This window comes from Perna viridis, chromosome 2 (assembly GCF_037379345.1).
Source record: "Perna viridis isolate PV_CMFRI_1.1 ecotype Kerala chromosome 2, ASM3737934v1, whole genome shotgun sequence".
NCBI classification, from domain to species: domain Eukaryota; kingdom Metazoa; phylum Mollusca; class Bivalvia; order Mytilida; family Mytilidae; genus Perna; species Perna viridis.
Genome location: NC_142446.1, coordinates 57,009,251 through 57,035,275, shown reverse-complemented (window position 1 = coordinate 57,035,275; position 26,025 = coordinate 57,009,251). Strand labels below are relative to the sequence as shown.

Below are 26,025 nucleotides of genomic sequence, written 5' to 3'. Positions count from 1 at the left end.
GCATACCATGATGGGGGCATGAATGCAAATAGCAAGCTTCCATTTTTCAATATTGGAAATTAATTACTGATAAGCTTCCGAGTATGAACTATATAGACCCTTTTATTAAATGGTTGATGAGCACTTCTGTGAGGTAGAACAAAAGAATTTTATTTTTTAAGAAAAGTGTATATTGGGTGTGCTCATCAACCATCCCACAGTTAGTAAAATAGGGTCTATTGCACTAGATCATAGAAGCAACAGCCTGTAGGTACATTGTATGCCATCCCACTCTGACACATCTGGTCAGCCTCTGGAAGGATAAGCTTTCATGAGTATGATTATTTTTACTTTTAAAATGTTTCACTAATTTTTACTTCACCCAGACAGATTTTTCTGAGGAAATGGCGAACTCTGGCTATTCTTGCATGTAGTGTAAAACTACTCTTAAGACTAATATAAATGTATGTACATGGAAAGGTCACTCAGACATTTGCATTAAAAAGTCCTTCAGCCCTAAAGTGGTACTAGGAGATCTAGACCAAATGCCAGGATTTTTTGTATTTTATAGTACAGCTATTGTACTTTAATAAAGTTAAAGCTAATAAAACCATCTTCAGTTCAGGGAGAATATAAATTTCTTTACACTATGTATGGGTTAAAATTAGCAGTGGTCCAAGGTCAGTAACCCTCAATGTCAAAATTTTCCGACCCCATTATTCTTGTGTCCCATCCCATTTTTCATTTCATCATTTCATGTTCATCGCCTGAATATAGCTGCTCAGGCGTTAAACTCCAACAATCAATCAATCAATCAATCTTTTGGCGCTCAGCAGTAGCCACTTCAAATCTGAAATTCTCAATCACAAACGAAAAACTTATTGGAAACCCTGACTTTGAATTATTTGTTGCTTAAGTCATGCACCTTTAATCTCCTAAATAGAAAGACACTCTATTGAGGACTTTTCATTTTATGCAAGATAATGTTTTATTTAAATTTGAAGAAGTTCTGGACCATTACAATTGAAAAGAGATTTGAGTCCCAGCTAAATCATCTAAATGTCCAGTGTGCATCCACTATGTGATCTAAAAATATTTGTGAAGGTACATACATCTACAAAAAAAATGTACATGCATGTAAATTTTGATTAGAAATAAGATTAAAAAACACTTTTGGCTGTTACATGCACAATGTACATGTTTGTTGATAATGTACTTAAGTAGCTGTCTTTGTAAGAATCATGCAAAATCTGAAAAATGTGATACACCCAAAAAAAGGCTACATATTTTTATTTTTGTAATTAAGTTGTTTTATGGGTCTATACTATGAAATGTGTAATTATTCATTCAAATCTGCCTGCTCTTAGGAGATAATCAACATTGAAAATCCAGTAGATCCTATTGTATTTGAGCATCATTTACAGAGTTATCTCCCTTAATTTTGAAATTTACAGTGCATTCTATACAATTTTTATCTCCTAAGAGCACGGGTTATATGAAAAACCACATGTTAATTTCTGTTTACTATGGCTATTCAAACAAAATATAAAAAATAAAAATATGTAGGCTTTTTACCCATGAATCACATTTTGCATGATCCTTAGCTGGAGTGCTACTTAAATGTTAAAATGCAGAAAACCATGATAGACATTGGACAGAAAACATAAAATACACTGTACACATATATCATATATTTAGATTAGAATATAACTGTTTTGCATATGCATTATAAGTGTTTGTTTAAACCCTATATTATATAACCTATATCACACCTCTAGACCTACATGTACAAATGTATATTGCATATCCTCTATCACAACCCTTTACAGACCATACTTGAAGTATGGTTAAGAAATATGATATAATGAACATGACATGTCAAAATCTGTATTGAGTGTTGTATCAATCCTCGACCTATATCACCCTGCAGGCTATTGGCCCTTAGGATGATATAGGAGCCTTGCAGTTGATACAGTATGCGATACAGATTTTGACATGTAATATTCAGTATATGTATATGTATATGCAGGTAATGGTGACAGCGGAAGTGGCTAGCATACATGTACAATGTACCAGCAGAAAACCCAAGACAAATTCAAAGACTACTTGCATACAGATTCATGAATAGATAATTTATTTTTGCTTTTATTTCAGTCAACTGAAGAACTTGACAAGCTTACAGTTGATGAACAACTTAGTGACATTGAAAGAGCAGTTTACTTACTGAGGTATCTAACAAGTTAAGATTTTATTGAAAAGGAAGAAAATTATCCAAGTAGAACACTGGTGACATTGACATCACCAGCAAAGAATCTAAATTGAAATTCTTTAGGTCAACTAAGCAACCCCATTGGTCTAGTTTCAATGTAAATTAGGGTCTGTTGAAACAAATTTTATATCCTTCACTTTGACCCATCAAATTTTCAGAGCTACATGTACTCATGAGACTGATTTTTAATGTGCACATGTATGAATCTTGAGCTTTTTAAGTTATTTATGAGATAATTGTTTCTATCATAAGGCAATTTCCTGTTTACTAGACATCTGCCTTGTGACCGATGGTAATGAGCACTCTCCTGCTGGCTCATGGCAATCATTTTATGATGGGCAAGTCAAAGTATAACAAAACTTGCCTACTGAGCTGTCTATGTTTTTATGTTTTTTTCTTTTTCAACATATCATAAGGGCAAGTCAACTCCAATCTGTGCAAGTTCAGTTTTGGCAAAACCTGCCCAGTTGACCAGTTGCAAAAAAAGAATATTATTTCTGCCCCTGGTAACTAAAGCGAATATGCAGTAATTAAAGTTCTGAAGTAAGTTAACTGGAAGATCAGGTTGGATCTAGGTAGTAGAAAATTTTGATTTATATTCTATTTTATGTGGAAAAAATGACATCTGAACTTATCTCTAGCCACATGTATCGTAAGGGCAAGTATGCTTTACTGCAAGCCAGTTCAGTTTCAGCAAACCTTGCCAGCTTTACCGTTGTGCAAATTTTCTTATTTCTACTACTGTTGTGAATATGTGTATTCTGTAATTTTTTAATTGGTTATGCAGCTTCAGCAGTGTTCTAGGATTTTTCAGAAATTGAGGTTTCCTCAGGAAAAATCCATATAAAATCAACACATATAAAACCCACAGTCAATGACTCCTTTCCTAACAAAACAAATCCCTACAGCATATGAAGTTTTCAACTTGCCACGGGAAAGTTTAACTAATGGGTAATGGGAAATAGGAATCCTAGAACACTGTTCAGGATGATGTGTACAGTTGATGAGATTTTTTTTTATCTTGACTGCTCATTTTCTTCTTGTTTTTTTTTTCCAGACATACTCATTTTTGTACATATGCCTCTGAGTTTGAATTTTAGATTTCTGAGGTACATGTAGGCATGGTTATTTGTCTCTATCAGCTGTTTTCCAGTTTGAAATAAATTTATTAATTTACATAACTTGTATGCATTTTTTCAAACTTTCACTAACTTTAAGTTTTTATGCCACTGCAAAAATAAGCTTTATTACAATTTCATAACAATATCTTGTGTTTTCATAGCCCATAGAGATCTGATTTCTGGATAAAGAATTATTGTGTATGGAACTCTATGAAATTGTAACAAATTGAAAACAAAGTTTTATAACATAAAATGAATTTTGAGATTGATCTTGGCATTTTGTCACATGTGTTATCCAAAGGAATTGATGTATTCACACTTGTGGTGGACCCCATTGATGAAAATAATATTTTTGGACGAATTTTACTCAATGAAAATTGGGTTATACTTGTGGTGATTGTTGGCCGAGCGGGATGGGAAACTTTTTGTAACACTTTTCTCAGCAACTACTAATTGCAGCCACTTGACATTTGGTATCCAGCATCAGGTGCATGTCCCATATTGTCGGATTTGATTTCAGGCCTGCCCGACATCTGCATCTACTTCCTGTTTAAAGAAATTTGGTCATTTCTGTCTTTGACCCAATTTGTCCTGTTGTTTTGATACTCAATCTTCTTTAACTGGAAGTAAAATTACACTGTTTGTCTTGTGTCAAAAGGTTACTCTAATCTTGAGTTATTCAGTGCAAAATGACAAGTGTGAATTCATGTATTATGGGCCAAAAACAATTATAAATATAAATAGTGAATTTTTTGCCATTTTACATTTGTAAATGGGCTTTGGTTTGATGGGTTCTTTGATACCTGGGAATCTTATATTGTAGTTAAAGTATTTATTTTGGACCCAGTTTTTAAGATGGTCTTACATTTAATATCAGGTAAAGAAAATCAATCTTCTCCGCAGACCCATAATGATAACAGCTTCCTGATTTACTACTAGCTGATAGGTTCTGCATTACAGGATGTTAAAATATTCACTGGGCGTGAACATTACTCTTTATGAATCCTCAAAGCTGTTGTAGTGTACTGACTGTACTAATTTGCATAAAGGGGTGGGGTTCAACACTGAATGTGGTAGAGGTGTAAAGCTTTGAAACAGCAAGACACTTTTTGTGCAGGGTTTTGAGAGTGTTCTAGTATTTTTCAAAATTGTAGGTTTTACACTTGGAAAGTCTTGATGAAGATTTACTTTCCCATATTTGAAGTTTGCTTTCCAAACTTTCCCTCACCAAAAATTTCACTTGCCCCCGGGTGATGGGAATGTGGAATCCTAGAGCACTGAAGTTGGTAAAATAAGTGATTGTATGATTTCATAGAAAAATATTTCTAAATACCAGTTATTCTTTGGTGTGCTAAAAACATGTATTTAAATTTTGGATATATTTTAACACAATAGGTAAATACCTTATTTCCAATTTTTAGGATTTTTCACATATTTCTTTCTTTGTAAGAAACCTACATGTACAGTGTGTTGAACATTTAATAACAATCCATATTTAGAATGGTATCAAACGTGAATGCTGTGTCCATACTTGGGCAAAAAAAAATGTCTGTTTCCTGCTACCCTACTTACCTTAGTTTTTTTATGCCTACCCTAAACATTTTATATCCATTTAGGCTCAAGCACTGTTAAAAGTCTAGATTTTTCCCCAGTAACTCAAAGTAAAATGTTTTTTTTGTTTTTTGTTTTTTGTTTTTTTTTTTATCGTATAATCATTTCACTACCTATCTACCCTATTTTTTTTGTTGCTTTGTAGCTGGAAACAAGACTATTTTTTGGCCTTACTCAAATGGTTCAGGGTTTAATTAGATTCACATATACTGAATGTAAAAATTAATGGTATACATTTTTTGCACTAGCAATACAAAGATTTATACTTTGTATTTAAGCAATTACAAATGTTTGTTTTAATTAGGGAAAGATTATGTCCTTAATCATAGTACCAAAAAAGTGTTAATTATACACTTGTTTGTTAAATCATATTTCTCAACAGTGAATTTTTAACAAAAAATAAATATACCCAATTTTGACTAGAATAGTGGATCTTTTTAAATGGATTAAAAAGTCTTCAGAATAAAAAAGTCTTTTCAGGTGACATTCTTCATTCTATATGGCTTAAGATTATTGCAAAGGAAAAAGTTCACTTATGTGTGAAAAACCGATCATATCCTTTTTGTGCTCTGTTGTGCCTTGAATTAATTTAATATGTATGTATTGTAAACAGATGAATACTCCAATGATCAACGCAGTTGTGATTCAATTTATGAGATGAAAGCAATTTGGTGGGCTCACGGTTGTGTCAGTGTAAGGAGCAAACAATTGTGCAATCTAAATTTGCTGTCAAGTTTAAAGTGCTTTATTTAAGTGAATCTTTTTAATATATTAATGCTGATATCCTCAGATTCTCTTGTATTCAATACATCAGTTAATCTTTTTCAACTTGTGGAAGTTGGACTATCTGAATATGTTCATGGGCCCAAATTAGGATGTACCAATCTATTTTTCATTAATTATTACGATACTGGATTTATCTATTGTTAGTATTTTTCATAAAAATCTTATTCCCAGTGTAAATACATACATAATTCACCCCAATTCAAGAAGTGGGTTGTAAATCACCTTGTTGGTTGGTCTGTCAGAATTTTGTTGTAATTATCTCAATTACCAATGGATGACTGGATTTTGAATTTGTCTTGTGGCTTTCTCTATGTGTGGTATGCATTGAAAACAGTTATTGTTCATGTCCAATATCTACTTCATATTTCAAAGGACTGTGCCATTTTTCACAATATGTAACAGAGAAAATTTTCATCCAAAACATCCCCACTTCCACTAGACAGGTAACTTACAAATGTTGTATGTGGCTTTTATATAAATAGTGCATACGTTATAAGCGATTTTGGTTGCTATGTAACATTTATGTGCATATAGCAATTGACGATTTTTTTTTAATCCCACAAACTTAATTTAACCCAAACTTAGCTTTCGGGGGACTATTTGGTTGCATTATGTATAGAATTGCCTTGATATGATAAATTGTAGTAATAATATAGAATAAAAGATTGATCTCAACAAAATGGAAGCTTGGGAATTTCTTTCAGCCTTGCATGGTTACAAAACTGCTGGTGTTTGTAAGAGAACTTGGAAGTTTATCGAATCATCATATTTTGATGTAAATACTTAGGGACAAGAAATGAACTCTTTGTTCCAAATTTTGAGATAGATAAAAGTGACTCTGGGATTGATACAAGGCGACAATTTTTTATTCAATTTTTCAACATTTTTAATGTTGATATGTTTATATAAGAATGTGCTTTCAAAAGCATTTTCACAAATCCTATATGGGATACATGTACATGTACATGTATAGTTTTTATACCATGGCTTGTTAGGATGATGATGGTCTACCTGTATATGGTATCAGTTGTTAACTTGTTGAGACTTCCAATGTTCAGTATTGAAAAGTTTTCCATTAGCTATTTTTCAAAGTTATTTGGTTATTGTATTTGAATTAATTGTCTAAATATCAATACAATTTATTGATTATTACTTGTTTTGAAGCTATACAGCAAAAATGACTGATTTAATTCTTGTAATTACACATCTAATTTTCCAAGTCAATAGTTATTATTTGTAGACCAAGTTTTAATTTGAACCAACCTAAGGGAGAGAAATGACTTATGACATTTTCAGTAAAGCAGTCTGTAACTGGTTTTGTGGCTCTGTGATATCGAGAACCTTAACTATTGGTGCTTAAGTGCTATTCTCTGTAAGATTCAGGCAGTGGGTGAATCATGGTGAAAAAAACACAGAAATCTTTCCTTGAAATCGTATTCAGAATCTTATCCGACATGCAGAAATGGTATTCATTTCTTTTTCAAGTGTAAGTAATTCAGGCCAAGGTACAAGTTATATGAAATGCATTGCAATTTTATCATCAAAGGGGAATAACTCACTTTTCCCCTATCATCCTATGGTAACTCACTTTATTGCATCCTCTGACACATCTTAGATGATCGAATTGTCAATTCGTCTTCCATAGACCATAAACTCTATGCCCACATAACATTGTTTAATTTGTGTGGGTGTTTCTGCATCCTCTGACACATCTAAGATGAACAAACTGTCAAATCCTCTTTAATAAACCATAAACTATATACCCATATTATCAAATTCTTGTGTTTATTCTAAGCGTAATTCATTATTTTTCAGTTTTTGCCTGATTCTTACAGATTCTGGCACTTTACTAACGGCTAAATGTCGGTCAATTTTCTTGCATTGTTGCTTTAATTACTCCTTTATTTGGAAATTAAAAATGGCTTATTTATGAAGTACACAGAATATCTAATTACTTTAAAACTTTAAGGAAGTATTAAATTGAGTAGTCACAACAAATATCATGAAATCTGTCTAAACCAGACTCTTTTTGAACCTGAAGAATTAGTTCACTTAATGCAGGTGTTCCACTTACAAACCTTCAGAATACTGTGAAAGTAGTATTGTTCATGAGGTAACAATTTTCATGGTTTCCATGGGTAGACCAATCCACTAAATTTGGTTCCCAATGAATAAGAGATTCCCATTGATGTGTACACTGAAAACATTCAAACCATGAATTCAAGAAGTCCATGAACTTGTGTTTTTTCCCTGATCCATGAAAATTGGTATCCACAAATTAAAGTAGTTTCACAGTACATATATAAATATGGAAACTGATGTGAAGTAACTCTAGAAAATGTTTGGTTTAGAAGCTTTCCAGTTTACCATAGGTAGAATGGGGATGGTTTGGTGGGCTGCCCCTTCCCTATGATTTATATAATAACTCAAAAAGATTGTTAATTAAAAATCACAAGTCTCTCTTTTCAAGTTTGGAATTTCTGCATCCGTCACTTGTCAGAGATCAGGTTTGACTGAAACATGTTGGGAAAATTAGATAAAAAGAGTCAAATGTCTTTCTTTCCTTGTGTACACATTTGCAGTCAGTTCCAGTTAAAATGGCATTTGGCAAAGGAATGATTTTTGTAACTACATTTTGTAAACATATTCAAATTACATTTGTATCATTAAAGTAATTTGTTGTTTATTTGTTTCATGAAATATATAGTTTATGTCAAAAACTTTATTTCAGTACCTTTGTGCTCTGATTTTTGTTTTCTTTTTTTGTGATAGTAAAATATATTACACAATGTCTAAATCTGGATATTAGTTGTGAATGTGTAATAAAAGTTTAGATAACAATTTAGAGTGTGATTAGGGTGTGTGTGTGGTGGGGGGTGGGAGTTGACAGATTTCACTTGAATTGTTTGCTTTCATTTATATTAGAAGTATAATATTTGGATCAGATTGATTTGAAGGGTTAACAATACTTTTTTCCCAATCTTGAAGATAGAATATTTATTTTCAAAAAGGTCAGCAAATTTATATTTAAATTTTTCCAAGTTCCCTTTAAAAAATTAATTTGTCTCCACAGAGTTTTCCAATACTAGGTCTCAGAAAGTTTTGGTAGCTTGAATTGATTGCACTGTATACTCTCTTATGCACAACTACATATATTTAGACTTCTCTTACTCTTTCTGTCTTTATGAAATTGATTTCAGATTTGTTTGACCAAAACCCAAATTTGACCTTTTTCTCCTTTGTAAGCTGTCAAAAAGTTCAAAAATTTCTTTTTGACTGACTGAATTCAGAGTCTTTCAGACAGAAATTTTGTCTTACATGTCTGTCAGTCATACAATATTTTATAATGACTGCTCTTTGCCTTCAATTATGGTGCTCAAAATCTGAAATAATCAATAAAAAAATCACTTGTTTATCAAATTTGCAAGTCTAAAACGAAGATTACCTGTATGACAGAATGATCATAAACTTATGAAATTTAAAAGCAGATATATTTATTAATTTTAACCATAACTTTACAATTAATCTGAGAATATAACTTTTGAGATAACCTCGTAAGATTTTGCCTTTGTGAAAGTATGGTATTATTACATTGTCCACCATTCATTGCTTAAACCCATGTTCTCTTAAATGTTTACATAGCTTTGGAAATCTATAATTAGGTGTTGACTTTAATTTTATTTTGATAAACATTTTTATCTACCTACTTAGCCTATGTAAATATTCAGTTTACTGTAGACTAAATTCTATACCAAACATTTTGACAGTTTGGTTTAGCTGTATTTTACACATGTGATGTATTGTTTTAGATGGTATTATATTAGCCAATGACCCTTTGCTTTCTTGTCAGATTAACATGACAGTCTTTTGATTTTATCTCTAATTTTTGTAATTTATCTGTCAATTTTGTGAACTTGAGTTATCTCCCATTTAATACAATTCTGTTTTTATCATCTATACATGATTATTGCTCACCTTGATTGTTGTATTAAAAGACTGGGTTTCAATCTACATAGATTCAAATCTATGAAAGAACTAAGTCAAAATTACCTTAGTACATGTGTTCTAATATAGATTCTAATATGACCAGTTTCAATGCCCTTTAGACCACAACCATGGTAAAAAAAAAAGATAAACACATGATCAACATTTAGTGCAACACAAAGCTGTGTCTATTAAAAATATGAAGAAATTAGTCTTATTAGATTCAAAATAATCACACATTTTATCATTGTTTTACCATGGGCTGGCCATTTATGATGTTATTTAACTCTTTGTGATTGCTCAGGGTGTAATAATGCAACATAAATTGCCAGCCTGTGGTAAAACAATGATAAAATTGAGTTTTTCATGATTTATTTCTAAAATAAACATTATATCTTAACTTAAATAATTGTTGTGAAGGCGTGAGGGAAAGACAATCCTGGTTTATTTCTTCAGACAAACAATAGTAGTGTTAGGTACGTAGGTTGTGTGCCTAAAGCGTAAGTCTCTGTTGTTTTTTTTTTTTTGCGTACTCTACAATTTCTCAACGAAAAGTTTTTATGGATCTGCCCATTCACTCCAGTGACACAATCCTTTAAATTTTAAACCAACAATTTTTGTCAGCTATTTACTGGTTATACACACAAAAAATTTTGGATTTTCTTATAATTCATTTTTCTAGATTATAATGTATTTTCATCATAATGCAAACTTACTATTGCAGCCCATATTGTAGCAGGAGATTTGGCTTGTATCAAGTCAGGAAAATAGTGGCCATTTGATCCTTCAGTTTGCTAGTTCTCATATAATCCCTATTCAAGTTATGGTTATGACTTCGATAATTTTGTTGTTACCTTTATTTCATTTCGGTCTAGGATTGCTAATTGTTCATTTTATTAAAACCAACCAGTTTTTGTTTTGGCTACTACTAGACATGTATGTAATCAGCTGATAACAGTTAAGGTCATTTCAGTGCAAATCTAAATTCAAAATCAAAGACTGAAGTCTTCAAAGTCGATAATCGTCAAATACTCTATGCCACTGATTTTGGCTTGCTTTTAATATCCAGGCTAATTCAGTGCTCTATTAAACTTAACTCCCAATCAATCAGTGATTTTCTCATTTTCCACATAATCCCTGGCGTAGATATATGTATGGATGGTTCAGAATTTTAAAAAATCACCGATTTTAGTGAGCTGAAACTTGAAGATTTTAGGTCAATTGATGATATACATTCATGTTTTTTACCATTTCACATCTTATGACATATCGTACTTGCAAAAAAAGTGTATTCCTTTTTTTTTTGGAAAATATGCTTGGCATTTTAGAGAAATTTAAAAGCTAATGTCGACTTAATAAAAAGCTCATTAGAGATTGTGTTGTAATGTTTTATATGTACCGACTTTACTTTTGAATGTAGAACTTTGTTGTGTAATGCAACAGTTCATCAATAGGTTGAGATCGGCAAAGTTCATGTGAAGTTACAGTATGCTCTATTTAAAATCGGGTGACTTCATAACTGTGATGTTTCTCAATCAAACATCTTGGAGACTAAGCATTTTTAAGCTATATTACAGAAAGTTCAATGCCAATCGATCATTTCATCCTTTAATGTAAAACTTCCCACCCTTGAACAAGTAAAAAACATATGTAGAATACATGTACATGTATGGTATTTAAGAAGTACATTTTGATCTCTTATGAAGCTAGAATCACCAATTTGCAGCATAAGGTGGTGTTGTAGAATATAATTATGCAAATCATATACGAATATAAAGTACTGAAATTATAAGTGCAAGAAGTTCCTAACAATATTAGCGTCTTAATATTATATGTTGTAAAATGTTTTAGATTAAAAGCAAATAAAAATAATGAATAAGTGAACAATGGCCATGTTTAAAAGAAGGAGAGGAACTACAAACATATAAAATACAAGTAAAATGTGAAAAGGTATAAAGAAAATGGGCTCAAATTATTTTTGCCTTCCAACCTTTGTCAGGGGTAAAAAGTGTCTAAATTAACATACCCATCATCACAACTAAGTTTAGGCGAGTATATATTTTTTTAAAGCTGGTCCATCAGTCTGTCTGTCTGTCTTCACTATGTTACTGTGTCCACAGTACATTCCCTTTTTAAGTCACTGATATTGTCAGTGACTTCTTGCACTCGTAATTTCAGTCTTTACATTCACATATGATTTACATAGTTATATATTACTATTCCACATTAAGCTGCTGCTCGGTGCCATGTTAACAGTCATATCTGTCTGATATCCTTCTAACTTGGATGAAACGCTAGTACAAGTAACCTTAAAGATGAATGGGATTGAATTTCACAGAAATCAGTTAGAGAGGCACTTTTCAGGAAAGACCTGTATCTTGAATTCTCTCACATTATACTTGTCACATGGAAAGTGAGCTTTACTTTGTAGGATTTTATTTCAACCAAAATGTAGTTTGTGTAACCTTAAAAATTGCAGCTGATACTAATACTCATATAAATGCCTTGAAAAGGGTGGGAGACTTTCCTGGACTGACTTAGGGTGTGTAGGGTATGGTGGTATACTCACCAAGGTTCTTCAGTCTTGAATGGTTGGTTTTAATAACTTTTTATAAAAGTGATGTTACTTTTAAGAGTTATCTGATAACTCCCAGGAATGATACATGTTGTTCAAGTTGTCCAAGCAAGAAAAGCAGTTGTATAAGTAACTGGTTTTAATGACTTTTATAATAGTGATGTTACTTGATCTGAAAACTCCCAGAAACCATACATGTTGTTCAAGTTGTCTGAGCAAGAAAAACAGTAACATTATGCTGTATTGAAGAAACATTACTTGAATTGGCTGCATCTTGAGTGCATTCATCATTTATTTGTACTGTAGCTGAACACATAAATAATGGATTTTCTCTCAGAAACTTTTTATTATTTGTGTATTATTTTGATAATGATTATAAATTTTACAAATTGTAATTAATATTGATAATTAAGATAGTTTGGCACCTTTATTAGGTTTTCAAATATTTTATTTTGTTTAGAGGAAATCTTTCTCTGATTTAATTGAGAATAAAATTATTAATACATTTATTCATGTTAACAAAGTTGAATCACTAACAGATGGTTTGTATTTAAAATATTGATAGTTTTGGTAAATCCACTAAAGTTTGTAATCCAATACATGAAATTTAATTGCAAGTGTAAATTTCACATCTGAAATAGATCCATAATTATATCAAGGCTAAACCTCCATTAGCTATATTTAATGATAGGGGTACTTGTGAAACTGTAATGTCATTATGAATCAGGCTTAGAGGGTCTGGTGTATCAGAAAATCAATCATGAAAGTTGTTTTGTTCTAAGACAGACATAAACACAGTCTGATGATTGTGATAATCTATGTAGATATATTAAATACATAATCTGTGTAAACAATAAGTTTTTTCTGATTCATTTCCTGTTTCCACGGAAACACAATATCAGTTTTTCCCCCTTGTTCATGGTTAGTGACAACAGAGTTGGTGAGAAGTAGTAGATGTATTACATCACCGATGGATTGTTGTTATTTATCAATGGATTTACCAAATTGTTTGGCATAATTTTGTGCAGTCAGTTCATCTTTTTAGGGTTGGATACAATGAAATCGTGTGACATATACAATCAGCTTTGGAAATATCTAATTAAACTGTTGACTTGAGTGTTATGGAAGAAATTGAAGTGTTTTCTACACAGTCATCAAGTACAGGAGAAAATGTTAAGCTATTCTTAGATGACGATTTATTGGAAGTACCAGAACAGGACATAGAAGAATTTGACGATATGGGATATGATCATTTCCCATATTATACTATTGAAGAGTAAGTGTTAGAGAGCTTGTTAGCTTTAAATACTGGTAAGGGCTGCAAGACTAGGACATTATAACCCCCCTCCATCATCAGTTAGGATGCTTCTTAAGAATGTGTTTTGTCAGGTATTTAGTTACTTTTAATTCCAATTAACTATGAAAGTCTTATATGACCTATGAAAATCAACATTTTTCCATCTCTTCTCAGGCACTGTTATGATAGACTTGGGTTTTGAATGTAAGGCATGTAGACTGCTATTTAAATGTGAATGACATGAAAAGTTCTAAAAATGACTAGACTAGTTTTGTCATTTAATTTAAATATTTTTATTCAAGTCTATGTTTTATTTCTTAAAAATGAATGATATCCCTGGCTAAGGACTTTAAAACATCAATGGTACACATTTGCTGGGGCCCCATGCAGGTCCGGGTGACAAAAGAATAGGCCTGCAGCCGGAGGCTAGGCGCTCTACCCACAGAACAACTGTGTTGTGCGCCCCAGGTGGTGGAATGGGGTACCCCTGGCGTGTTACTTGCTGGGGTTGTCAGGCTATAATACGGAAAACCTGACCGCAAACCATAGTGGTGCACCAAGTTGGGAAAGATACCACGTTTCTCACACTTTAAAGAACCCTGCTGTGGTATTCAATGGAAGTAGGAACCTTTGCGCTCTGCCACAGGAGGCAAAATTGCCTGACCCTACCCATCCCTCCCTTTTATCATTTGTCGACCCCATTTTCCTTGTGTCCCATCTCTTTTTTCATTTCATGTTCATTTAATCATCCATTTCATGTTCATCGCCTGAATATAGCTGAAATATTGCTGCTCGGGTGTTAAACCGCAACATTCAATCAATCACATTTGCTGGGCTGTCAAAAGACAAATGCATGAAATTTAGCTCAAATTTGAAAAATCAAAGATAAAATAATATAACATCATAGTCAAAGTGCTTCCAGATCAGCTTCAAAAGGCATTAATCTCATCCAAATTCCACAAGACTTGAGAGACCAGCATATGTACTTTATATTGTGGTCAAATAATTAAGAAAGAACACCCTTGTAATGATTCATGCAGGCATAAATGATGAGAATTTCCTTCTGGACATGTATTCTGATAAGAGTGGGAATAGCACAGCTGTTATTGTGTAGAATGATCTTTAGTTCCGTGTACCTTTAGCTCATGTCAACATTGTCATCAATTTTTTAACTGTCAAGTCATTTACATCTGTATCTTGTATAATTCATATCAGTCAAACATTGTGGCTGATCCAGGGAAAGGTGCTGGGATTATACCCCCTATTTTGTTGGAAAATTTTGTTTATTTTGTGCAGAATTTTGACCCAAAAAAAATGAGCAATAAACAGCCTCAAACCTTCTTTTCACAATCTCTTGAACCACCCCTTAAGTTTCTTTTCTGCTTTAAGGTTTTTTTGCCGTTTTAAAATTCAGATATTGTAGCTAAGGTTTAAATTGTCAAGAGAATCATATTAAAACTAACAATCTATCAGTACTGCTCTTCATGAAGTAATTAAGATTTGATAGGAAACTTGAAAAAAAAGCATCCATGATTTTAATCAAATTAGAGTTAGTAAATAGAAGTGTTGACAGTCACACTTTCTTAAAATGAAAAAAAAAATCCTAAGCATGTGTTTTTATATTGATTTTTATGCATCCTATTCTTTACTTCCTTGTACAGGATTTTAAAACTTATACCAACACTGAAATTGATTTTAGGGCAGGAAATAGATGTTCTACCATATATATATTTTTATTGACTCCTCTTACATTTAATGTATATTATACTTTCCAATCAGTGGCTGATCAGTGGGGATATTTGGGTTTTGTTAAATTCATGCAAAAATGAACAGGTTTTAGCCTGAAACCCCTCTAGAAGCCCCTTTTTCAAAATCTCAGGATCTGCCCCGCCAACGAAATATTTTAAGTGAAATAATTCTATTTGTACAGAGTAATACATTTGTAATTATTGATCTATTGTGTGCCTCCATGGAGTCTTGACAATAATGATTTGATGCTTGATCTCCTTGTTAAATGTTTGGATGTCTTGCTGCAAAATTTTAACAAATCAACGTCCATGATTTTCTCATGTTCATAGGTTTAGGGTAAGATAATAGGACCCTGAATTTAACTGTCAAGCAATCATTACCCAATGATGTTTACCAGACATGATCAATACTGATGGAGACACAGGCATGTGCTGTTTACTATTCCATTCCATAATTTCTAGTTGAAGGGGACAATCATTTGATATTGAATGGGGGCTAGAAAAATTTCTAAGGACAAAAACATCTTTTTGCACTTTGTTAACAACCAAATTAATTTTGCACAAATATCAAATGAAATTATTTATTTCATTCAGATAAGAGTGATTCAGAATGATGGAAATATTTACTTCAAAAAGGTCTGAGTCAAAATATCTATTTTGAAATTATCCACTCCAAATCAGATGTTAGACCCCCTTAGCTCTTGTATTGCTGTTTTTGTTACTTGTGAACTATGAAATTTAATTGATATTTAGCCAGGAAAACAGAGACTACAAAATAAATTGTACCCCCACTCAACAAGCGGGTGGTATGTTGGAATTGTCTTGTCCATCTGTCTGTATTTCAAAATTTCGTCACTGTTATCTTAGCTCCCAATGAATGGATAAATATCTTCATATAGATGGGGCATACAGTGTAAGTGATTCTCAGGGCTGTCTAATATCAATTTTCTGTTAATGTGAGGGGTATATCTATCACGACAACGTGCAACTTTATATTAGTTTTGTCTCTGTTTCTCTGTTTCTAAGGCTTGATGTACAATATTTTACTCAAATCAGTAAATTCCACTATGAAGTCTAAAATCTGATTGTAGACTTACTAGATATACTTCATGTACATGTATGCTTGAAATTAAAACTTTCTGTCTGATATTTTATGTCTTCAAATAAAATGGAATAATTGTGGTCTATTGAAGGCTGGGTTGCCTTTATACAATGATGTACACATAAAATCGAAGTACAGTACATATTATACCCCTACTCAACTACTGGGTTGTTAATTGGAATCACCTTGTCTATCAGTTGATATGAATTCTGTCCCTATTTTCTCCTCTTAAAGTGGGTAAATTGATGTCAAATTTGGTATGTAATTTGTATACATAGGACATACTCTGTAAGTGATTTTGGTTGCTTTCTATTATGAACTTTCTACACGGTAGCAAGTACAACTTTATATTTAAGGAATGTTTCAATTTTTTGGTTTGCAATTAGGCTTCTGGAACAGGGTTATGTTGGTACAAGATTGAAGTCATCACTACAAAGTTTAATGGTCCTCATCATGAACTCATGGATCATTACGGTGTATCCATCTGCACCAAGAAAACTGATTTGTTCAACATGTCACAGTTTTCCTTTCCTCTTTCGTCTACCTCATACTTGACTTTTTATGAGCAACTCGGCGGGTATTATTAGAAAAGCAGAGGACGCTTACCCTACGAAAACACCTGGTCCGTGCTCCCAGTATTTAGTGGAGTCCGAGTTGCTCATTTACTTTTGTTTCTTTGTATGTATGATTTTGGTTGCTTTATGTTCTTTGTTTCCTTGATTACTCTTTCAGCAGTGTGCGCTTGTAAACCACATAAAGAAACTTTTATAGACACTTATATTTAATTTGTAAACTCTCTCAAACCTGGTTTTTTCTTCTCATCTGTTCAAAAATATAAACATTATGTGTACTTGTAGATTAATTTCAAATGGATTCCAGTCAAAATACATGTACAACTCATTGATTAGTTTATTATGAATTATTTGAATAATGGTTTGTGGACTTATCAACATATATGATGTCACAGTACCAAAAACAGAGCTAAAACTCAGGGGTCCAAATTTTACTTCCAAGAGTGGAAGGTTCCAGACTTTTCTTGTTTGAAATCAGTGGTCAGCCGAAACCAAAAGCCCAGGACCTAGGTACATTATTTCAAATGTCATAGGTAAAATAGGAAGGTCCAGGATGTCAGACTAATTTTATCTCCTGCAGCCAACAATAAAGCCTGTTACTTCTCGCTGATGGATTTTGCTTCTTATTGTGATAATTTGAGTTTTGAGTTCAAATATACAATGTTTTTTTTTTTTCGGATTTAGATCTTTTTATACATTTGATTGTTATGCTACTAATGAGAGGTTACTCCTTGAAACACGGCTACGACATATCAAAATTTGTAATGTATGTATTCCGATTTTTTTATATTTTGATACTGAGTTATTGTCTATTCTTTAGGAATACTTTACTCCTACATGTTTTGTGAAAGGAAGTTGTTACTTAGTCATGGTTTCATGGTTGACATCAACGTTAACAGCAAAAACCACAACTACCACTCATTTGATAAAATGATGACTGTAATTATTGAATGAGAATCTCCTAAAATATATGATTACTAGAATCCTATATACATCAATGTTTAACCAATGAAGTAATGTAGTATAATAACATTTTCATGTGACAAAACAGAACAGTTGTATGACTGGTTGATCCAGGGGGAGGGTTCCTGAGTTGAACCCCCCCCTCTTTTGTTGGAAATTATTAAAAAGATTTTGCAAAATATGAACAAAAATAATAGCCTGAAAACCAACCCCCTTTTTTCTGGACTCACCCCTCAAAATCTCTGGGTCTGCCACTAAAAAAGGTATAAAATAATAATTATTTTTTTCACAGCAAAAAAAAATGTACCTCAGTTAAATTTAGGCCTCTCTCACCCTTATATGAATGATTTACATTTAAAAATAACAAAGTGAGTGGTCAATCTTAAGAAATAAAATAATTGGCAAACTAGAACTGACAAGCTTGTTGGTTTTTCTAACTGGTAAAACAGAGCAGTTTCTTCACAAGGTTATGGCCAAATTGCAAATTGCATGTTAAATTATTCTTTTTTTATGCTAAATGCAGCAAATTATTACATCATTTTGAGATGTAGCATAGAGATTCTCCAGAGATGCTTCAAACTTGTTGTTCAAAAATTATCTTTATATTCATGGTGAAATTCATATTGGTTTACAGACCATAGAAAGATTACTGTGATAAGATACATAACAGTTAGAATGTACAGTAATAATTAGAATTATCTAATTAGTAATGATATACTAGTGCATGTTGGCAGTTTATTACACATGCCATATGGTTCTACCAGACAAACAGCTGTGAAACAGCTATCCTTTAATGAGACCATCATCAAAACTATTATTACTTAACAGCTCTAGAAATTCGTCTTTAATCATGGCATTATTTGAGCCATGAAAACCCTTTGAGATAATCTGCCAACAATTGTAGAATTTCATTAACAGTTTAACAGACATTGAAATTGTGAAAATAAAAAACCCTATCATGAAGTATAAGAAAGGACACTTAAGATATGTGGCTAGAGATAAGTTTTGATGTCATTTTTTTCCACAGAGAATTGAATATCAATCAGAATTGTCTACTACTTGGATCTTAACCTGATCTTCACTTAACTTTTTGTAGAACTCTAACTAATTCATATTTACCTTAGTTTCCAGGTACGAGAACACAATTAATTCCCCTTGGTTTTCGTTGTATACGAATATAGTTCCAACTTTGGTAGTAGGTACCTTCCACATTTTTTCATATTTTTACTGGAAACTTATTGCTGAAGTTTTGCCTCTAATTGGTAGAAAATAGGTTAAAATTACATGGGATTTTTTTTCATTAATCAATTCTGACTAAAAGTTGTGATTTGGTTCAGTGGAAGAAAGTTAAAATTTAGGACTTTTAACGCAGTTCATTTGTCATGTTTACATCTCCGAATTATATGTATTAATTTCAGAAAATGATGGTAAAATTTTCTACAATTTATATATAAAATCCTGTTTGTACATATCTTTAGGCCAGAGAAGTTTTATTCAGTTTGTGCCGGTGGAATTTTTTAAATCTGCTCAAATGTGTATATTGAAATGCACTTGAAAATTAATTGCGGTCTCGTGCCTCCATGGGTAGAAATTAGAAATTTTTCCAACTGGTCAATCAGGCAAGTTTTGAAAAAATTAACTTGCCCAGTTTGAAAATGACTTGCCTTATGATGTGTTGAATAGAAAAAATACCAACTTATTTGGCCTAGTTGGCAAGCACTTTTTGACTTTGAATGTTGCTCTGAAAATAATGGAAATTTATGCATAATTCATTGTCCATCTGCAATGCTGAGATATTTCTCTGTGATTACATTTTATATTAATCATAATAATTAAGTGGTGAATGCCTATTTTTAAACTAAACTTTGAATGTTGCTCTGAAAATAATGGAAATTTATGCATAATTCATTGTCCACCTGCAATGCTGAGATATTTCTCTGTGATTACATTTTATATTAATCATAATAATTAAGTGGTGAATGCCTATTTTTAAACTCAAGATAACCAAATTAAAGAGAAAGTGACAATGAAGATTCATATAGTTAACTTCAGGGAATAGAGTTTGTCTTCCATGGATTGAATGACCATTACCTGTTGAAATGTCTATAAAGGTAGTAACTGGACAATTCAAAAGCTAGGGCCTTTAAGGAGGTAGACCGACATGTAGGGTAAGGGACACAACTCTTAACAAATCATTGAAACGTTTGTATTCACCATTTTACAACAATCTCATGTAAGCATCAAAGTAACTTGGACTGACTTCATTCTGTTTCAAAGGAAAGCTTGAAAGGCTTTGGCAATATTGAATATAATACAAACATATCACTGATTTCAAGAGTTAAATCCCTTACCCTAGGTCTACCTCCTTAAACTTTCTGTCATTTTATAGGTATTTTAATATAAATTTGATATAAAGTTTATTGAACAAATGTAGGTATTAAATCTCTGTCAATTGTCCAGTTAACTGCTGGTACCTAAGGAAGTTCATTAGGTGATTTGTCAATTAGGACATACTCTATTTCCTGAAAAGCATTACTGCAATAGATTTTTTTAATTTGCATACAATTTATTTTGTAGTTCTGGACAAGAAGTACAGAGAATAAGTGTGATTAACAATTTACCAGACTTACTGAAAGATACAGATAGTCATGATGAGTGCATGCGAAGAGTGGTTCCCAAAGTCAGGGTAAATGACTTTTTGAGCCTTATATTTCTAATACAGTTGTATTGAATGTATTAAAGGATTAGTCTGGTTTCAGAAATACATTTGTATAAGACCAGGCCTGGATTTCATAAAAAAATCTCAAATTGAGATTTTGCTCAAATCTGTTAGTTTCTCCTCAAATCTTTGATTTCAAGTGATTTGATAGGTCGATATTTGTGTCGAGGAATGATTTGAGAAAAATCTCAATTTGAGAATTTGTATAAAATCAAGCCCAGTTCATTTTGCTGCTTTGGATATACTGTGCTTTAATTCTGTTTACGCCCACCGGTAACTTGAAATCTTGAATCCACCCCTGCTGTCATGGGTGTTCTGGTATTAAAAGTTCTTAGTTCCCTTGCTTATTATGCAAGCTAACAATTCTATGACTGAGGGCAATAAAGAATATATTACACAATCCAATCAGACTGTTTTTGCTATGTAATAATACTTTCATATAAGTCTGTCATCTTTTGTTGAACAGTTTTGGCTCAGGATATGTTGCAGGAATGAGAAAAATGTGTAGAGAATTATCTTAATGTTTTATTCTTATAGGATACATACTTTTACATTGTGTTAGCTATGTTTAAATAACATCAAAATAATGAAGTTTACTTGGCACAAGCTCCTTTGCTGGTGGATAGAACTGCTTGATAATGCTATGGTTTGGCTAGCTTTCCTCCATTAAAGATGTGAAACCACTATACAATAAAGGAAAACAAACATATGATGGATTAAGCTGATATCCGGCCTATTAAAAGCCATATGGCATATGCTGTAAAAAGTAAACCTCCATCAATATGTAATTTGATCAGTTTTAGGATTAAAGAGAAGCTGACTATTATGATTTTTAAAGCAGCATCTAATATTTTATCACAAATTTATGGAATTTTTAGATAAAATTAATTGATTTGATTGTGGTATAATTGTTAACTTGCTTGGCCAGTGCATCCCTTTGTTAAGGAATAACTTGGCTTGACCTTCTTAATGGATATTTTTATTGATTTGAACATTTGCATCAATAATGGTGCTTGTGATTCAGGTTCCCTAGGGAATATTTTTGTGCCGTCTCTTCCATAAAAGTGACTAAAATGGTACAATCTAAAGGCCTCATTTTCTATTTCTATACCTGAAAATCCAACAATTTGACATTTATTTGAAGTTCATTACAATTAACACATTCTTATGTATACATGTATTTAATATTTAATGGCTAACATGAAAAAGAAATATTTTAATGTAATGAAGCCCATCCAAATCTTGCTATTACTAGACACACATTTGACCGCAGACTATTATGCATAGCCATCATGGACAATTGTGTTCCACAAAGATGCCACAATTACTACGAAAATTTATAGAAAGTAATCATGTTGTGATCATCACAGATTGGGACAAATATAAAATCTACAAGATGATTTCTATATTTTATTTTTTATTAAAACTGTTTCTGCAAAGGTAACTGTTGAAAATTTTTCAATTGGAAGTTTAATTCATGTACATGTAATTTAGACATTAAAAATTAATTTAAAGAGGTAGACCTAGGGTACGGAACACAACTCTTACAAATCATTGGAACGTTTGTATTCAGCATTTTACATTAATCTTATGTAAGCATCAAAGTAACTTGGACTGGTTTCATTCTGTTTCAAATGAAAGCTTGATAGGCTTTGGTAAAAATTGAATATGATACAAACATATCACTGATTTCAAGAGTTATGTCCCTTACTCTAGGTCTGCCTTCTTAAGTATCAATTAGTGTTTTGACAATAATGTTTTATTTGGTTATGCTTGGCAGGAAGTGCTCCATGTTGCCCAGTGTGAAATGCAGTATGCTGCATCAGCGGCATTTCTACAGATTTTGCAAAAAAATTTGGTTCCAATACAGAATTATACCCAAACTTTTCTGCAGACAATACTCAATAGTGTCGATGGCAAAGATCCAGGTACTTATATACCAAAAAAAATTGTTTCAGTGAAGAAAAGTTACTTTATAAGTAAAAATTATATATGGACAATTTTGATATTGTACATAGTACTGAAAACAATGCAACAACCCAAACCGGAGTTAGAAACTCATCAAATTATCATTACTCAATACTACAGAAACTCATCAAAATATCGTACTTGAGAGTTATTTGTTACTATCATTGCTTTTTGGAAAAGTAATGTTTTTGCTTAGCCTCTGTAATTTACTTCCAGTCATGCAGTCAAATGAATAATTAGATTTTGACATCATGAGCAATATATTATAGTCTGTGATTTGGAAAGCCTAGTATATCTATTATGACAGGCTTAAACTTAGGTTGTATTCAGTCTTGAAGTTCTAAAAATAGAAAATGAACTTATTGTACAAGGTGTGGCTGTGTTATTGTGTCTATTCTTGAGTAGTTAGTGACTGAAAAACAAGAGCAGTATTTAGGCTGAAAAATTATATTCCTGTTTCCTGCTACCCTATCTGCCCATTACATTTTATGGTCATTTTGGCTCAAGCATTGTTGAAGTTTTTTACCATTATCTCAAGGTAAAATGTTTTTGAAAAATAAAAAAAATTTCTCTATCTACCAACCCTATTTTTTCTCGCAGGTAACATGAAACAAGCCTATTATTTTTTTGGCCTTATTTGACCTGATGAAGTGGTGGATTCATTGTTTTATCTAACATACATATTAACAGTCATTTTCTAGTAGAAAAATATTGATTTTTTCCATCACTATATACTCTATAATTACATAAAATGACAATCACATGGGATATTAAGTCTACAATTTATATGAAATATGTCATAAATTGTAATTATTGTATTGATGCTGATAGACAGTGCGTAAATATTATTATAGTATCATGTGACCATATCATACTTCCTACAAAAAAGTATCATTAAAAGAGTGTGGTGTACTCCCATGACTTACATAAGTGATATCATAAATTTGGAACTTGAATAAAATTTCAAATCAAATTAAAGGATTAACCATACAATTAAAGTGGTGATATGAATATTTTATAGTGGATCTAGAAATTCCAAAAAGGATGGGGATGTGCTGACTGACTTAAGGGGGATTTTTCTACTTGTATTTAATCAACCGAACTTTTTGAGCACGAAGAGGTAGGGGTGAGGATTAGCTCCCCTCCACCTATGATATTGGATACAAAAAATGCATATGATCATATTAATAATCTTAACTTTTGGGTGGATGTTGAATCTATGGTATGTAACTGCCTCAGAAGTTAAATGCTTGCTACCAGTGCAGGAGATAATTGATTTGATTTCCAACAGAGACACAACAAAAACCTTAAAATGGTAGTCACTCCTTCTTCACCTACTTAGTTTCAGAGTAGGGTAATTGGGAGGGGGGTCAGAGTCCTTGAAAAGGAAGGGTGTCAGCCAGGGTTTCTCAGAAAAGGGGGGTGCTAGGACATTATTTACCATTTTCTGTCAATTTTACACATGAAAATGACAAATTTTCCATTATAAAGTGGGATGCAAACCCCTGGATCCGCTTCTGAATTATGGGCTGTTGCTTCTATGAGCTAGCGCATTAAAAATCAGGTTCAACATGTTGGACAAGTACAAAGCAGGATCTGTACAGTTGGTCAACAATTCTGGTCCTGAAGTTGGTGAAGTATCCGTCATAGTCAATCAATCTGTCTAAGATTGTGTAATTTTACACACTTTTTCAAAACAATAATTCCCAATTGCCATGCAATGACCTTTATCATTATCAAGGAGATTATGAAAATGTTACTTAAAAACTTATCAGATTATGATTTATTCTTCCTGAAGAATATCATATTGAGATACTCTCTCAACTGTTTTATCACTTAAACAAATCTGTATTTAAGTTTAGAGCAATGGGGCTTTCCCAGCTGTAGCAAGCAATGCCTCTAGGTTTTTTTTGAAGTATTTTATATAGAAGTTATTACATTTTTACATCATGAAATGAATTACATGTAGATGTTTTGTTGATTTGTTAAGTCTGAAATTCTGTTCAGCTTAGGCCAAGTAAAAAATATCTGTGGTTCCTGACACTGAATTGGTAGAAACAGGGTTGGTAGGTAGGGATTTTTATTTTTTTTTCACTCCACATTTGATCTGTTTTTACCATTATTTTATTTTTCATCTTGACAAAAAAAAGTCAGCAGTGAAAACAATGGTGGGTCAGGAGACCAGAACCACACATATTTTTTTTTATTGAGAATTAGCCTCACTAAATGTTAGAAATAAACAGCACTATCTTCTTCAAGGCTCTTGAATGATTACAGAAGAAATGTCTGCAAAAAAAAAAACATTTGAGAAAAAAGAAGTTCAATAATTGAATAAAACAATTTCAGAAGTATCAAATGCCTGGTTGGACACATTACTAGATGTTATAGAGTTACTCCCGAAAGATGTTATCAAGAAAGAGGTTTGTTAAATATTTATAACTTTGTAATTTTGAAGACATTGGTTTAGTGATGATTGCATGGGTTTGTACTGAAAACAAATTTCTGCTAATTGCCTCAAAAAGAAAAGTAAATAAAAAAGCCTTACTTCAAATGTTTTACAATCTGGAAAAGCTTGTAAAACAGTAAAATTGAGATGCACAGTTTCATTAAGTTATGTAAAGTAATGATAGTGTAAATATTTGAAACTTATGAAACGAAAAAGTTATTGAAAACGTGCATTTTTGTGTAAGGACCCTTGAATGCTAGGGAAACTGGCACTTCAGTTTAAAGTATGTAGGACATGATGTTTAGCTTGAAGTGTAAGAATGTGTATTAAGCTAGTTTAAGAAGACAACATATGGAATCGATCATACAGAATGAGTAACAATAAAAATAAAATCAGTCAGTTTGACAGCTGAGGCTGAAGACCAGTTAATTAATGGATAGAGAATTCTTAATTTGATACATTCCTGACTTCCTCTGAAACTTTAATGACACAAAAAGTGCAAAATGGCATTTTATTTCCATAATTTGTTCATTTTTCATTCAATATATTGTCTTTTGCAGTCTGGAAATATTTCCATGTATTATTGATAATGGTTTTAACAAAAGTAGAACTTGCTCACTCACCCAATGGAGCTTGTATAGTTTTAGCAGTTTATTGTCTACTATTCGTAAATGGTGTTTGATTCTCTATGCATTATAACATTACAAATTTTTCAGAAATACGAAATAATCATACATTATTTAATTATGGTTTCAGATTCTTCATGTTGCAATAGCTAAAGGCCAGCTGTCCCAGTCAGTTGCTGCTCGAATGGCTTGTTGTAAAATACTTGGGAAAATATGCACCAAGTTCGAACCATTTGTGTAAGTAAAGAGAAGGGGATAA

The 26,025-nt window shown here is 32.2% G+C and overlaps 1 protein-coding gene across 10 annotated transcripts in view; it reads left to right on the top strand.

Moving 5' to 3' along the window:
- The window catches only part of LOC148626188 (serine/threonine-protein phosphatase 4 regulatory subunit 4-like), a 56,059-nt gene that overhangs the window by 535 nt on the left and 29,499 nt on the right, over positions 1–26,025 (top strand). The window contains exons 2-6 of one of the 10 annotated variants that reach the window (XM_088569956.1): positions 2,134–2,207; positions 20,585–20,693; positions 22,507–22,654; positions 25,041–25,114; positions 25,897–26,003. In XM_088569956.1, coding sequence (XP_088426082.1) covers positions 2,134–2,207; positions 20,585–20,693; positions 22,507–22,654; positions 25,041–25,114; positions 25,897–26,003 — 512 coding nt within the window. Of the gene's footprint in view, positions 1–2,133; positions 2,208–13,132; positions 13,602–20,584; positions 20,694–22,506; positions 22,655–25,040; positions 25,115–25,896; positions 26,004–26,025 lie in introns of those variants that run through there. The other 9 variants (XR_015919997.1, XM_088569958.1, XM_088569955.1 and 6 more) reach the window with 9 other exon arrangements.